The sequence below is a fragment of the Eucyclogobius newberryi genome, unplaced genomic scaffold (genome assembly GCF_026437365.1).
Source record: "Eucyclogobius newberryi isolate DKJ021-1_F unplaced genomic scaffold, fEucNew1.0.hap1 SCAF_14, whole genome shotgun sequence".
In the NCBI taxonomy this organism is placed as follows: Eukaryota; Metazoa; Chordata; class Actinopteri; order Gobiiformes; family Gobiidae; genus Eucyclogobius; species Eucyclogobius newberryi.
Genome location: NW_027315768.1, coordinates 29,634,109 through 29,651,136, shown reverse-complemented (window position 1 = coordinate 29,651,136; position 17,028 = coordinate 29,634,109). Strand labels below are relative to the sequence as shown.

General features: G+C 38.9%; 1 protein-coding gene across 1 annotated transcript in view; it reads left to right on the top strand.

Moving 5' to 3' along the window:
- Positions 1-17,028, top strand: part of pard3bb (par-3 family cell polarity regulator beta b) — a 352,270-nt gene that overhangs the window by 64,402 nt on the left and 270,840 nt on the right. The window contains exon 6 of the mRNA XM_072445192.1: positions 12,715-12,776. Coding sequence (XP_072301293.1) covers positions 12,715-12,776 — 62 coding nt within the window. The remainder of the gene's footprint in view (positions 1-12,714; positions 12,777-17,028) is intronic.

The window sequence follows — 17,028 nt, the reverse complement described above, 5'->3', positions numbered from 1 at the left end:
ATTATTTTTCTCTTTTATTATTATTTTACTATGTTATTATTATTTTACTATTTTATTATTATTTCACTATTTTATTATTATTTTACTATTTTATTATTATTTTATTATTATTTGTATGTAAAAGCCTAACTAAGGACAGACATTGAGAATCAGCCCCTGCTAAAATGTTGTGGTGTTTGACGTGAGCTCATGAAGCACACTTGTCCCTATCAAATAAACCTAAATACCTGAATAAATACATTAAACACTGGTGTATGTAACTTTGTCCCCCTTAAGTTCCTGTACTGTACTGTGCAAATCGTTGCTTGTTGAAACTTCAAGGGATCATTTCATCTTGTCCGCCCTCTCGCTCTGCCTCTGGACGTCATGTTGCGGTAACGCAGAAGTCTCAAATTTCCTTCATGTACTACACGCAGCTATACTATTCTTCTTCGTTCGCATCACTTGGACCCTGCTCGTCGCTGTGCCAGCAGATGGAGACCTCGTGCCGTGACGATCTGTACATAAAGCATCAGAAAGTTTATAAAAAACAAGCTTTTATAGAGCATGCACTGTGTTATAATTACGACAAAGCTTCTGCTACAATCATAATGGTTAACACTAGTGTCCCTATGCCTTCAATTTAACTGTACACTTACCTGAGTCATCAATGCGTCTGTAATAGCTACTGTATACTAAATTTGGCACTATTATTGTGTTGACATGGCCTCATATTCCCCTAAGCTCTTTGGACACAGTAAATCTCCACTGGCTTCTTCATCTAAAAAGACTCGCAGCTGATTACACTCCTGAGAGGTGAGCCGCCGTCCCGTGAGACTGGACAAACACCTTTTAAGGACAATTATCCCCCAAAGAAGGGCTCTCGGTTCGTCCCCGCGTGGCCAAATAGCTCGTGTTTCTTGGATTCGGTTACTAAGGGAGAGGCCAGTTGTGTACGTCTACCGTCTTTCCTGTCAGAAAGGGCGCTGTCCAGTGTAAAACCTGAAACCCGCGGTCTGTTATGCTTAATATCGCGCGTTAATTCATCACGTTCGCCAAAAATCGGGGTGCGCTACACTTGTCACTGAAAAACGTAAACGGCCACATTAATCTTGATAGTTTTACTGGTTGTAGAAGTGGAGGAATTTGAATCGGGCTTGGATCATGTTGCGCAAGGCCATTCGCCGCTTGACATGTTGGATTATCTTTCACTGCAAGTTATTTTGGAGGGAAACGTAATTCTGTTGAGTTTGTGTCAGGGGCTTTCCCAAAATGCAACTGTTTGAATAAGGGTAAAAGGCAGTGCAGTTAATAAAGTTTGCAATTATGAATTTTACAAAACAATTACAAAAATGTTCTACGTGAAATTGGAATGACCTTCTGTTTACAACGATGTGTGTTCTGCCCCTCAAAACCTGGAGCAAAGACACATTTCTAAGCAAAATTACAATATTAATTAATTAACGGATCGCATCTAATTGACAAATTTAGTAATCGAATAATTTGTTAACTGGTCTATATACAGACTCCAACTGTTGCAATGTGCAGAGAGGTTTTACGGCTCAGACAAAGCTGTGATTACATCAAACCGACACAGGAAATGTGTAAAATGTTGTTTTGATGAAAAAAAAACACCTATTTTATCAGTAATTAAATGCAATCAAAGCCGAAACCCATATCTTCTTTAAAACTACTGAATTATGTATTTATCAACCTTTATTTAACTAGTAGAGAACTCATTGAGAACAAGACCTCTTTTTCAAAGGTGACCTGGGGCAAGGGAAAGGACACGACAGCACGCGACTCACAAAAAACATTTACACAAATAAGAGACATTTGAGTTTCCATTTAAAAGCACAGAGATTTAAAAAAAAAATATTTTTCTTTCTTTTTTTTTTTTTTTTTTTAAATCGCTCGATAACCCCTAAACGAGACCAATCTACTTGAATAATTGAATAATTCTAGCCCCGCCTCTTCTTGGTGCCATTTCATTGTCAACAGCGTTAAATAATCTTGGGCGTTTATCTTTTTATTTGTGAAAAATCCCCCATCATTTACTTAGAGCGTTGGGTTTGGGCGACGCGACGGGGGGCCGGTGGAAACGGACATTTTCTTTGCAATCAACGCACCGACGCCTTTGATTGCGGGACACGTTTACACTACACAAACATTCAAATCAATCAGAGCCAACCCTCGAGTAACATTTCCCCGCGTGTTTGCCTACCTGCTCTCGATCCCGCCGCGGCCCATATGAAACGCATCATGTGTGGGCTGCCCAGCGGGTCGTCTCGGTGCGTGTAGTCTCGGTGCGTGCAGTCTGTGGGCGCGCACTCCTCTGACACGCCATCTGTCATTTCACTCCTGTATTTATGCGTCTCGTTTTTTATAATTTCACAAACCGCAGAGCAGCTTTGACGCGAACAGGAGTCTGCCGTTTAGCCCGAAGTTTAGCGCTCGCTGACGGTATGTTTTATTATGACTTTATCCAATATGTCATCGCAGTTTTGTTTGAGAGAGACCATCTGCTTGTGTCCACGCACGCCAAACACATGCAAGTTGTTGAAGCCAGTTTTTATTTTAGTCCACAGTTTTGATTGGAAATGACACTCCTTAGCAAAGCAAGACAAATTGAACTTGCTTGCATAGTAGATATAGACATTTTTCGGCTTCCAAATATGCATCGACTTTGTTTTAGACTGTTGGGTAACACTTTATAATAACTACACTCATTTCTGCATCAGTAAACATGAAGACTTAATTCACAGTGAACCAATAGTTTAGTAAGAATTATCCGAGCTTAGTAACTACCGTATTTTCCGGACTATAAGTCGCACCTTTTTTCATAGTTTTGACTTATACTTATATTTATACTTATATACTTATACTCCGCAGCGATTTATATGTGATATTATTTGTTATTTTCACACTTGCAACCTTATTTAATACTCCAGTGCAACTTATATGTTTTTTTCTTCTCTATTATGCATTTTTTTGGGCTAGTGCGACTTATAGTCCAGTGCGACTTATAGTCCGGAAAATACAGTACTTAAGTAATACTCTAACCACAACCTTAATTAAGTAGTTACGAAGCTTGATAAACTCTTTGTTCATTATAATTAAGTCTTTGTTCATGCTTTGTTCATGCTTGATTTGACCCTCTGTAACAAAGGTGCAATCAATCAAACTTTATTCATATAGCACTTTTACAAACTTTTACAAAATATTTTGCACAACAAAAAGTAAGCAACTCTTTTTCACCATAGAAAAAAAAAATATTATGACATTTAAAATATCAAATATCTATAAAAAGACCATTGCACCCCGAGGAAGGCTTGACTGAGCCGAAACCGTTGGTGCATTTTTTAATTAAACAAGCCATGTGCCATTTCATTTTTTCATCTGCTATTTTTACTTCTTTGGCAGACTCTGATCTTTATTTTATAGAAAGAAAGAATTCAAAAACAAAGTAGTATGAATGACTTGAAATAAAAATGATTCAAACACAAATAAAAAATGAATATGTCTAAGAAAAAGTTCTCTCCTGACGTGACATAAAAGTTATTCAAACACAAATAAAAATGATTATGTGTAAGAAAAAGTTCTCTCCTTTGTGTCACTTTTCTGCTGGGGGTGTGTCTCCATGGAGATGATGTTGCGTCGCCTGGAATATTCCGCAGAATCGCATCAAGCAATATACTATAAGTCTAGCATGTATTTAATTACAGGTGTTTTTATATAGAAACATATATTCAAAAAAGTGTCTTGCCCAAAGAGACAATGGCAGGACTTGAACCTTTGAGTTTTTGCTCTTCTTCACTGGAACAAAAAGCCGAGAGAAAGTACATCAAGTGCAGTTTACGGAGTACATATACACATTTTATTCACCTTTCTTTGCTTTTTACAATAACTGCCTCCAACGCACTACTGTATTTTTCCATTTTTTGAAAAATCTGACAATTTCCCCGCATGTCCGCGTTCACAGTCCCCATTATCCCCCCCGCTCCCTCCTTGCACGTGCACACCGTCAGCTTCTCGGCCCCGTCTTAGCCCGGTTCAGGTGGAGGTAATGGCAGCGGGTAATTGCTCAAATTGTCACTTGGCCTTTAGGCGAGAGCGATGAGGACGGAGCACTCCTCAGCTCTAATTCACTGTCTTTTCCTTCATACTGTTCTGCTTTCTGTGTAAAAAAAAATCTTGAGTAAAAGACTGGAGCAGAGCTGAAGATGGAGAGAAATAGCAGTCTATATTAGTGTACAAAGGTGTGTACCCAGTTACTAAATGATACGACTGAAATGTTACAAGTTTGTATTCTAATAACATAAGTATAATGTGTTGACAAAATGGAAATTGTTGATTATTAGAAATCTACCAGTCCTTTTCGACAATGTGCTGCAATGTCCTTCCACAGCCCCCATTTCACACTATTCTGTCGGGTCAAATAAGGTCTACGGGCCCAAAAAATCCACCAATTGATTAAAAAGATAAACAAATTTGTTCAGTTATTGCACAAAAAGGGAAGCGAATCCAAAATGAAACACAAAAGCGCCACTTTCTGTGTCACATACTGCTGCTGTTTGGAAGATTTTCTGTTTCATCAACTTTGTATATTTTCCGGACTATAAGTCACACCTTTTTTCATAGTTTTGGCTGGGGTGCAACTTATATTTTTACTTATACTCCGGAGAGACTTATATGTGATATTATTTGTTATTTTCACACTGGCAACCACAAGAGGGCGCTCTAGGCTCTAAGCGACACAGAAGAAGAATCTGCACTTCCTCTACCTCTGGAGTTTGTGGAGTTGTTTAGAAGTGACACAGAGGAAGAAGAATTCAATGGATTTAGTGATTTGGGGTAAAACTGATGCTTTGGTAAACTTGTTAGCATGTTCTTTATGCTATAGTTATCTGAATAACTGTTCATATGTTACGCTAACATACCAGACACTTACCACAGTTCTATCTGTGCCTCATGTAGCTGAAGGTGTTAGCGTTAGCATACGTCATGTAGCTGAAGGTGTTAGCGTTAGCATACGTCATGTAGCTGAAGGTGTTAGCGTTAGCATACTTACACCTATTCACCATGTTCTATCATCTGTTATTATTTTAAAATGCATTTCAAGATGAAATGTCTTGGTCTTGGATTTTATCAAATAAATTCCCCCCCAAAAATGCGACTTATACTCCAGTGCAACTTATAGACCGGAAAATACAGTATATAGTAACAATTTTGATATAATCTCTTTTTGAATGTTTTGGAGATAACGTTGAAAGATGGAGGTGGTCTGCACATACAGTATACAGTCCGATTCTAATCTTAACCAACCCCACTGCTCGCTGCCTGCACCTCATAGTAAAGAGAAAACAGAAAAAGGAAGTGCTCGGAGAAGTGACTGTGGTGAAAGAGGGTTGTTTCGTAAAGTGCTGCGAGGGTAATAATGGTTGAGCATCGGTGATCAATACGAAAATCATAGACTACACACTGTATTGTGTCGCTTACCCTCAGCCGCCTGCACCTGCAGGTCACAACTGAGAATCAGAGGAAAATTGAGCTAAAATTGCGTCTTCGGCTCTGAATGAGAGACACAGCTGTTTAAATGAAAGCTTTTTGCCACCCAGTACAAAAAGAACATGATGTCACTGAGAACGCTCTATTAACTAATGTTATGTCCACATCCATAAATCTTCCTCCTCTCCAGCCTCTGCCTCCTTCTACCTCTACATTAACTCTCCTTTTACCTAAAAAAAAAAATCAAAGTTTGCCTCGCACCGCCTCAGTCACTTCCAAATTGATAACCATGAAATTAAATGACTTGATATTTACGTCCAGTATTTACCTCATCGTCTGGTGGAAACTTTTGACATGGCATTTTTCAAATCACTTTTTAACTAGATGAAATGGCATCCCGTGAAAAAAAGAAAACACACAAAAAATGCAGACAAAGCACACTATATGCAGCGAAAGTCCTTTGCTAAGCTAATTCATCATAGAGGCTGCTGCAGAGCTATAGGAACACTTAGCTTGATTGGCTATTCAGTAATTAGAAATATCACTAATAGTTCACTCTTTTTATCCACTTTTGGCCATTATAAGATTAGCCTGGAAGCTTGCGGCTCATTTATTACCACGCATAGTTATTCAAGGTAGCATCATTCATCATTGAGTTAATATGGAAATCCAACTTTTGTGTGTTTAACTTTTGAAGGAGCCACTAATGTCTACAAATATTGATTGAGCTGTCCGGGGCCCGCAAGCAATTTCATTTTTTCCCCCCGACTTTTAATTTACATACCTAATAAATCTTTGTCACGTTATTGCACATAGAAATTAATAGGTTGTAACAAAGCAATATCGGCTGTCCTTCAAAACAATAGCCATTACTTATAATATTAAAATATCTCAAACGTGAATCCACTCAATTGCGCGACTCGTTTCCAAGAGTTGGCAACGGTCGAAGCCTTGAGCAGGATTTAAGTGTTGGCTTTGCGCACAAACAAACCGTATTGAAATTGATTTTTGAAAAACGTCTTTGTTGTCAGATTTGAGTGTCTTTTGTCTTAGTCCGACTTTGTGAATTCATGCCAAACCTGCCGCCGGTAATCTCTTTTTAAAGACGTCTTCTGGCACATGATGTAGGAAACGTAGAAACACAATTGCAGCCGTCAGTGCACAAACTATTTAGATGTATGCGAATGGTGAAGACGTAAAAGTTGAAACGATTATTGGCAGTTATGAGCGATTGTATTGTACCTGTTGCGCATACGAAACAAAACGTAATCGACTTTTTTTCTCATTCTGGTTGACTGTCAATCTCATGGGATTTGCCGCGTAGACGGGACCACACACTTTTCCCATTTCTCGGCGTGATGATTGACAGACGGATTAGCCAATCAGAGAAACACATGGGGGGGAAAGGAACACAACTACTGTATTTTACAGACTATTAGTCGCAACGGAGTATAAGTCGCACCCGCCAAAAAATGCATAATAGAGAAGAAAAAAACATATATAAGTTGCACTGGAGTATGAAATGCGGTTGCAAGTGTGAAAATAACAAATAATATCACATATAAGTCGCTTTGGAGTGTAAGTATATAAGTATAAATATAAATATAAGTCGCACCCCGGCCAAAACTATGAAAAAAGGTGCAATTTATAGTCCGGAAAATACGGTAAAAAACATTGCAGATTTTAGCTGAATCATTGGATGAGGAGCTAGACACTGTGAGATTAGAGAAGTTTGAAGCTGATTGTCTGCTTCATTTCCTTGCTTTGTTACCCAAACGGGGACATGAAAGGAACTGTAGTCTTAAAATATTTCATGCATTCTGATTTAATTTGTTGCCATAAACCTGTGTCTCAAATACTTTTTTTCTAGTTTATAGGTCTCTGCAGATGACACTTTAAATTATCGTCTTTTTTTGTTATTTATTGTTGGTTAAACTCTTAATTATTAATATTAAACAGCATCACAACTGAATAACCAAACTAGAAAAATATATTTCCATTACCTGTCACTGTAGTCCGTGGTTAATGATAACAAGGCTTTTCTTTTTGTTCAAATTAACTCTCCCTTTTTATCAATTAGCGCCAAATGACTTAGTTCCAACCCAGGTCTATTGTAATTATTAGCACATTGTTCAGGAGGCTGTATTTACATTCAGTTATTAAGTGAGACGCACTCAAAGTCCATCTAATTAATACACGAGAGCTTGTTGTTCTGACAAGCAGTGGTTTATAATTAATGCAACACATCATTGTCAAAGTAATTGAACTCGCCATCTGCTGCTTGGCCAAGCTAATTGATTTCCGAGCAAAGATATTAGTCCATACCCCGTAAAACTGATAAAACAACTGTATTGAGAGAAAAAAAAGAAGAATCAATCACATGACTTACAATTCATCTTAAGGCGAGAAGGAGTTTTTCATCATGTAATGTTTTCATGTAAAATAAGGTATTTAATGTGTAAAAACTGACAGAATCGCACATATTTGGGACATTTAAAAAAATCGTATAAATGCACAGAGCCTGGTTGAAATTTCTTGGAATATTTTGTTGACGTACTAGTTACAAAAAAATCTTCATACTTAGTTTTTGAGTAAACTAGATCTGAATGAAAATTGGTCTAAAAATTCAAATCTCGCCTCATTTTTTAGACTTATAACTGAAAAAATCTGTTTGAAAATTAGCGGTCAACAAATCCTTCTGTACGTTCTGTCAAACTATTGTTAAGCTCAAGATTGTACAAGTGTGGCATGTGTGTGTGGCAAGCTTTTTTAAGTGGTGATTTTTATGTCGCTTTGAGAGCAAACTGACTAAAAAAACGTACAAAAAAAATAATCTACTGTTTAATCCCACCCTCTTTTTTTATTGTAACTTAAAAATGTCAGTTTCCTGTTACGTGATACAAACTCTTGCATTTAATCATCAGAAAAACATATAATTTAACACTTTGTCTTTTCTTTCATAAATTGATCATAAAAAAACATTAGATATAATCACTTCAAGGCGTAGATAAAAAGTAGAACATTTAGTATATTAATATGTGCGATTCATCTTCACGGTGATATTTCCTCGTGACTCATCTCGGTGTCAGTTTCTTCTCTGACAGGTGGCGGAGGTCAGATGCCATCGGGAGGTGAGGGTCAGAGGGCAAAGGTCGGGTTAGGAGTCCATTAATGAGCGCTATTAACATTGACCGCTATTGAGCTGTGGGGCATGCGTGTGTTCGGCTACACACCAGCACAAATAAACATACAAGGTGCATGAAAAATATGAAGAAAATACCAAAGAAAATACATTACTTGTGTTTTCGTCTGTCAAATTCCCAATACAAAGCCTCCTTGTGTGTGGCAGAGTTGTTGAACGCCATAGAAAGCTTTTTAAAGACTACATTAACGTGGGAAGTTAGCAAGAACCTCCATCATTTAAGCCACTTTAAAGATCGCGCACGAAAAATACATAAAACTTATTCTGAATCGCTGTTTGTTTGTTTGTTTGTGTCGTCGCCTGAAAAATCGATGCTTAAATCGAATCTACTTTATAACGCTTTATAACGACACTTTAATTAGCCATAATAAAGCAGAAACACAGACTTGAATCATAATGAACAAATGGTTTATTAAGGTTTGGTAACTACTTACTGTATTTTCCGGACTATAAGTTGCACCTTTTTTCATAGTTTTGGCCAGGGTGTGACTTATATGTGATATTGTTTGTTATTTTCACACTGACAAGAGGGCGCTCTAGGCTCTAAGCGACGCAGAAGAAGAATCAGCACTTCCTCTTCCTCTGGAGTTTGTGGAGTTGTTTCGAAGTGACACAGAGGAAGAAGAATTCAATGGATTTAGTGATTTGGGGTAAAACTGATGCTTTGGTAAACTTGTTAGCATGTTCTTTATGCTATAGTTATCTGAATAACTGTTCATATGTTACGTTAACATACCAGACACTTACCACAGCTCATTGTTTATGTTTCATGTAGCTGAAGGTGTTACGTTCTCATCCGTACACCTATTCACCATGTTGCATTTCAAGATGAAATGTCTGTTCTTGGTCTTGGATTTTATCAAATACATTTCCCCAAAAGTGCGACTTATACTCCAGTGCGACCTATATATGTTTTTTCTTCTCTAATATGCATTTTTTTGGCTGGTGCGACTTATACTCCGGTGTATCTTATAGTCCGGAAAATACGGTAACTACTATTAAGTTGTAGCGATCATAAAGTGGTACCAAGAATATATAAAATTTATTGGATTTTGGCATTTTCCATTGGCATGTAATACATCAGAAACACCTGGATGCGAATACAAGTTTATACAAAGTTGTTAAAACTACTATATATATATTTTTTTCCAATACATTATGTCCTACTATGTCACAACAACCAACAACATGCTTCCTTCACTACTTGTTGTCCTCTATTCACACACTTTTCGATTTTTGTGGTACAATCCTCTGAATGAAGTCACTCAAAGTCACATTGCGTTCACAGAAATTGAGTGACGTGAGTAATCCATCTCACTTATACCTTTGGACATTAAATCTTTCTTTTTCTCCCTCTTTTGTGTGTGTGTGTTTGTGTTTGTGTACTCTCCCTCCCTCTTTCTCCCTCTCTCATGTCAGTCTCGTGTCACGTTCTAATGTAATGATTCTCCCAGGACACATCTTCCTCACCTCAGGTTTCTCTTTTCTCTTTTCTTTTCCCTCCTGTCCCGTCTCCAGTGTTGACAAACCCACCGACCGTTATTTATTATGAACCTGACGCCGCCGTCGCGCTTCAGACGTTAATTGGTGTTCGTCTATTATCCATCCATCCATCACTTAAACGGATCACTCGCTCGTCACTCATAATGTCATGGTTGTTAATCCATTGTCCTCGTGTAGCGTCGTCGAAGTACAAATGGCAGATTACTCAAAGCATGGGAAGGTCTGTGTGTGCTGGGCTGCAACTAACGATTATTCCAGCAGGCCACTAGTCTTTTTCTCTTTCAATTAGTTTATTTGAACTGGGCCAGTGCACAATAATGGACATATCGTTTTTTATTATAATTTATTTTTTAAACATAAAACGACTAAAACAGACATAAAAGAAAACAATGCAAAGAAAGACAAAAAATAAAAACGACTACAAAAAACATGGATGATTAGTAAAGGATAAAAGTATAAAGTAATGAGGTGGTATTCAAAGGAAAGAGGGGTTAAAGAATATTATGGCAAAAAAAAAAAAGAGTCTTTTTTGTCCCTTTATTGAAACATCAGCTGTAAATAAAAAAGTACATTTGTATTATATACCCTATATGTACTTTTGCTAGTAATTTCTTTTTAGAAAAAGCTTCAGTTGTAGTCAGGTTTTTCTACAATTGAACACTCCTGGACGAATGAGGGATTACATCGACCTGTTGGTAAGAAAATATTATATAAAAGATTCGGAGTCGACACAAAAACACATTACTGGATGAAATATGTACAGCAATCTGCAAGAGCACAACAATAAATGACAAATACATCAACAACACGGGACACTATGACACTAAACACAGATGCATTAGGCTGCAGCAGCACAAGAGCAGCAGAGGGAAGTGACTTTAAAAATAAATAAATAATAATAATAAAAAAGATAAATAAATAATAATAATAAAAAAGGAAAAGGGGGGGGCCCTTTTCCTTTTTTATATATATATATATTTTAAATTTAAACTCTTTTTCTATTTAAAAAAACACACACAAAACCCCACAAAAATCCTCACAATAGAACATAAAAACAACATTATACAGAGAGTTGATAAAAGTTCAAAAGTTACTGTCCGGCATATCTCTCCCATTTTATCCAAAGTCATACAAATTTGTCCATTTTCAAAATTTTGTAATTTTTTGAATGTCCATTATATTTTTGACCCAGTTCTCAATCGTTGGTTGGGTTTGCGTCATCCATTTGTCCTGCAGCCAGAATACTCCAGAAGTATCCATTCAGTGTGTTCATTGTGGGAGTCATGAGGCCCAGGAACATACTGTAGTTCTGAAAATGAGTGGTACGATAATGTCAGAAATAGTCTGCAATGCCGTGTTGATCTCAGTCCAGTATCTTTGAGAAACGGGACACATGACAGTGGTTAGCGGCAGTGACATTTTTAACTATGGTCACAGGTTTGATTCTAAAGTAACCAGGATTTAGACATATTTTTTAATAGTACTGCGTGTACCAGCATCGCATACTTAACATGATATTGTGTTCCCAAAACTAAACGGCTCGCACTTGAAAAGCAGTTTGGCTGAAGGATATTGTTTGGATTAGTCGAATCATTATTTCTTTTGTGCATTGAGACTTGAGTTTTAAATACATTAGCAAACAGATAAAGGTTGAAATATGCTGACTGAAGCCTTATAGAGACTATTTATCGATTGAGGTTTCAATGTAATAATGCCACTGTCTTTGCCATACAAAAGATCTCTTTGTGTTAGAGTTTGTTTAGGCTAGAAAACAATTATCAGATTAAAAGATGCGACTGATTATGTTTCACGTTGAGTCACGATGAGTCAATTAATCCGTGCAGCCTTTACCATCAATATTAGATTTGACTAGATAACATATCCCCTTCTTAAGATAACAGTACTGGATATTTCAAAATAAGAGCATTTACCCCAAACTAGAATATACCGTATTTTCCAGACTATAAGTCGCACCTGAGTATAAGTCGCACCAGCCAAAAAATGCATAATAAAGAAAGTTGCGCTGGAGTATGAAATGCGGTTGCAGGTGTGAAAATAACAAATAATATCACATATAAGTCGCTCCGGAGTATAAGTATAAATATAAGTATAAGTCTCACCCCGGCCAAAACTATGAAAAAAGCGACTTATAGTCTGGAAAATACACTACCAAGGTTTGTAAACTCTAAAGCAAAATTTTTATACCAAGGAAAAGTGTAAAAAAAATATGTTTTAATGCAAAATAGAAGCCATATTATAGTTCTTTGTTTTACTATACTTTCTAGTCCAGTTTGTATGCTAGTTTTAGTATTAGTATCTGTGTATCTTTTGTTTTTCTGTGACAATCATTAAACCTAAAAACGAGTGGAGATCGTGAATAAAGATTTAAATAATCATAGGACTCTTTGTGCAATTAAAACGTCAATTCCTCTTTGGAATAATACAGTGTAATGTCAAACTCATCTGTTTCTACTTGGCGTATTGCTCTTAACCCGTCAACACTTGTGCACTTTCTTTCGCAGATGGCCAGTCCTGCCGTCGCCGCTTCAGACCGCGCCTACAACAAGCACACATTTAACACCAGGTAAGTATTTTCCCTGCACAAATCCCATCGCAAACACTGGATTACTGCGCCAACGCTCCGTACACGCGACACCGTCTCCACACTGGGCCTGCTCGTTCCTGCTCGTTTGCCTCCATCCCCGTTTATTGATGTTTTTTTTCCGAGCGTGTTTTTGTCCTACTTTTTCCCTCTTCGTTAAATGCGCTCTCTGATCAAGGCCATTACACATATAGTTACAGTAACGGCTCTCCCATCATTAGCTCACTACAAAAGGCTGCCAAAACCAGGTCAGGGTTTGTGCGTGCAGAGTAAACAGCCTTGCACTCGTCGTCACACACACAAACAAATAAATAAATAAATAAAACCGTCGACAGCCGCAGAGCACGGATGCTCGCTAACGAAGGCTGCCTAATTGGAGAGCAGGGGCACACAAACTGGCCCCCCGCTCGTCTTTATATGTGGGATCTCTCCGGGTTGAGGGACTTGTTTTGCGGGAGTGGGTGTAGACGCGGAACCACAAAAAGGACGTTAAATAAATAAATAAATATGAATATCAGAGTAAAGCGCTAAACAGGGTGTGATATTGGCGTTTTCAAGGTTATGCCGTAAATGTTTGCAAATTAGCCCTAAATGCAAATTGGTTGTTTACAGTAGGATTACTAAGGGACACTTTAGTTCTTTTTGTACAGTGCAATTCAATGTACAAATTATAGCTGCAAAGATTGTGTGACTAGTCGACTATAAAAAGATGATCATAGTCATTTTTTAAATTAACGTACTTCTTATCTGGGCTATACAGACACAAAGACAGTGGCATTATTAAATCCAAAGACAAAATAAAACACTCTCCCAAGACACGTCTTCCAGCTCCTCCGGGGGGATCTCGAGGCGTTCCCAGGCCAGCCGAGAGACATGCCCGAAAAACCTCCCCAGGGAGGCGCTCAGGAGGCGTCCGGAACAGATGCCCGAGCCACCTCAACTGGAGGAGCAGCGGCTCTACTCCGAGCTCCTCCCATGTGACCGAGCTCCTCACCCTGGAGCGCACAGCCACCCGGCGGAGGAAACTCATTTCGACCACTTGTATCCACAAGTTTGTCCTTTCGGTCATTACCCAAAGCTCATGACCATAGGTGAGGGCAGGAACGTAGACCGACCGGTAAATCGAGAGCTTTGCCTTTCGACTCAGCTCCATTTTCAACAGTCCGATGCAGCGACTGCATCACTGCAGCCGCTGCACCGATCCGCCTGTCAATCTCACGCTCCATCCTTCCCTCACTCGTGAACAAGACCCCGAGATACTTGAACTCCTCCACTTGGGGCAAGGACACTCCACCCACCTGGAGAGGGCAAGCCACCTTTTTCCGATTGAGAACCATGGCCTCGGATTTGGAGGTGCTGATTCTCATCCCAGCCGCTTCACACTCGGCTGCAAACCGTCCCAGTGCATGTTGCAGGTCCGGGTCTGGGACTGCCGGCAATGCAAACATAGCTCCTGTTCCGGTCATACAGGGACCGGACAGCCCTGAGCAAAGGGCCCCAGACCCCGTACTCCCGGAGCACCTGTTTTTTGAGATATCAATTTGTGATATGCTAATGCAAAGAATATTTATGCGCAATAAGCCCTAAAATATACCATCTTCGATTTAGCGAGCGCCATAATGATATAAGCGTATAATAAGCGTTCTGACGGGCTTGTGCACGTGTCCCTCCCAGCTACTCAAGAAGATGATGATATGTAACGTCATAGGCAAAATCATGCGAAATATAACAAAACAGGCCTAATACCGTTTTGTTCTCTGAAGACGCATTCGCACATACTATAGATGTATTCAAATCGGTTTCTATATACCATGCATGCCGTTTTAATAGAGTTCTCCCTTCTCGTCGTGAACAATGATTGACCCCACCGCTCCCCGCTCTGAACCGTAATAACATCCTCTCCATAACGCGTGGCTGTGCGCTGCTATTCCAGTAGATTTGGGTGAAACATCTCCGCTCATAAAACCGCCACACGCTCTCCTGATTAAGTGCAATAAAGCCCCATTTTTCTCTTTAATAATACACGCTGTTACTTTTATTGTTTTCATGATCTTGCCGCAAAACAACCGCTTGTGAAAGGAATCGCCGCCAAATTGATAAAAATATTCATTAGTTCATACTCGCCCACCCACACGCGCGCACACACGCGGACCATCTCTGCGGTGAGTAATGTAAAAATGATGTAATGGTTTTTACGGTCGGCAGGGAAACGATCCTTGAAATTGCAAAAAAAAAAAAAAAAAAAAGTCCAAAATGAGTTCAGGGAGCAGCCTATAAATATTACAAGACTGAGGCATACCTTAATTGAAATTGCGCAAGGATATATATATAAAAGAAATGATGCTTTGCACATTTATGCTTTCCCGGTTTTTCCTTCCCATGTTTTTTCCCCCCTTGTGTTAATAGTAAAACCAGCGTCTACGTAATAGTCCATCACGATTTTAAGCACAGCATGTTCACCACAGAAGTCATTACCGCTGGAGAAAATGTAGTTTTATTAAAGGAAATGCAGTTATGGAGAATTGCTTTTGTAGAAACAACACCGCGGCTATGGGTCCTTTTGTGGAATATTATTTTTCGTTATTGTTTACTGTGTAATACTGTACACGCATTCGTATTGGCGAGCTGATGGGAGTGTCTTGCTCAAGGACTCGGCTTTTCTATAATGTGGCATGAATGTTGTATAAAGACAAAACGGCCTTTGTGGAATGTGTGGGAAATGTATTCTTAAAGACGTTCACATGAAGTTTTGTGCTTCTACAGTTGGAAGTACTCTGCTTGGGTAGATTTCTGGTGTTCCTCACTTTTTGACTTTTACTGTGTCTTTATATATTTAATTGATATGTTATGATTTTGAGAACATTTTCAAATTTAAGTGAGATTTGAGAAGTCCCAAAGCAGTCATTTTCACTGCTCCATTCATTTGAATTCACTGCTCCATTCATGTCATTTTTAAATATAACAGTTTTCCATTGCCAAGGTAACAATCATTCATTTAAAAAAAAAAAAAGGCCCTCAGGCTTCATTGGACTGGAAAGTTTATTGTGAAATGGGGATGAGAGATGCAGCAACTTGTCAGAGCCGGGATTCGAACTCGCAAGACTGAGGCCTGGCATATGTGCTGCCACCTTAACCACCTTAACAATTATTCTATTAAGCCATAATACATATACCTATTCTCAAAGTAAAAGTATCCTCTGTAAAATGTACTGTGTGAGTTGTGTGGCACTTTGGCGTGTTTTATTTTGGTCTAATTTATTGTCTTATTTTATTTGTTTAATTATTATTTGACTGTTTTTATTCCATTTTCATACAGTTTTATAGTTTATTTACCGCGTTGACTAGTCTTCTGTCCCCATTTTCCCATGTGCCGCACCATGGAAACGGCTCTTGTTGGTAAAAAGTGCTCTAGAGATAAAGTGGATCGGGTCAAGTTGCGCACAGACACCTAAGATACAGTACTTTTACTTTTGCACTTACCCTTTTGTACTTCCCACCGCCGGTAAAATGCCACACACTATTCCAAAGCCCAAACATCTCCACGGAGACAGGCGAGGGAGGGGCCCGCACCTGAAAAGTTACACAGTGCACCTTTAAGAACATGGGCTTTTATCAACTCTCCCGTACATCCTGTTGTGTGATGAGGCTTTCACGTTATTTTCTATACAAAACGGTGTAAAACATCTTGCCCAGGACCTAAACAGACATCGTGATAATTCAATCCCGTGTGTCCATTCACGCCGTTATTAACCCGATTTGCGCTTGTTTACAACCTCCATTTATTACTCAGCCGGCGTCTCTTTTCCTGACGCAGCACCACAAAAGCCCTGGGATAAATAAGACGAGCGAGGGCCGGGCGTTAATGGACTCTCCGATCTGTTTGTGTTTTTTGTTTTTTTGTGTGTGTGTTTTTTTGTGCGGTGAAGTGGCAGGTGTGCAGAGTGAACGACGCCCGCACGTGTCCCCGTTTCTCAAGTCCCAACCATTTTCCATTCCCCTCGCAATCCAGGTTTTGTGTCGCATCGGCGTCGTAGCCTGTCGAACATCTCGAAAAAAAGGGAAAAGGAAAAAAGGGTTTCGCAAATGGATTTCGAGTGCGTTTTTTGTACTGATCCGCCGGGAGCTTTGAGAGATCAGAGATAGAGAGAAAGAAGGGAGGGCTGCGCTATATCTCCCCCCCCTCTTTTCATAATTATTCAATTCATTAGCCAGGTCTTAATTAATTCAGAACCGC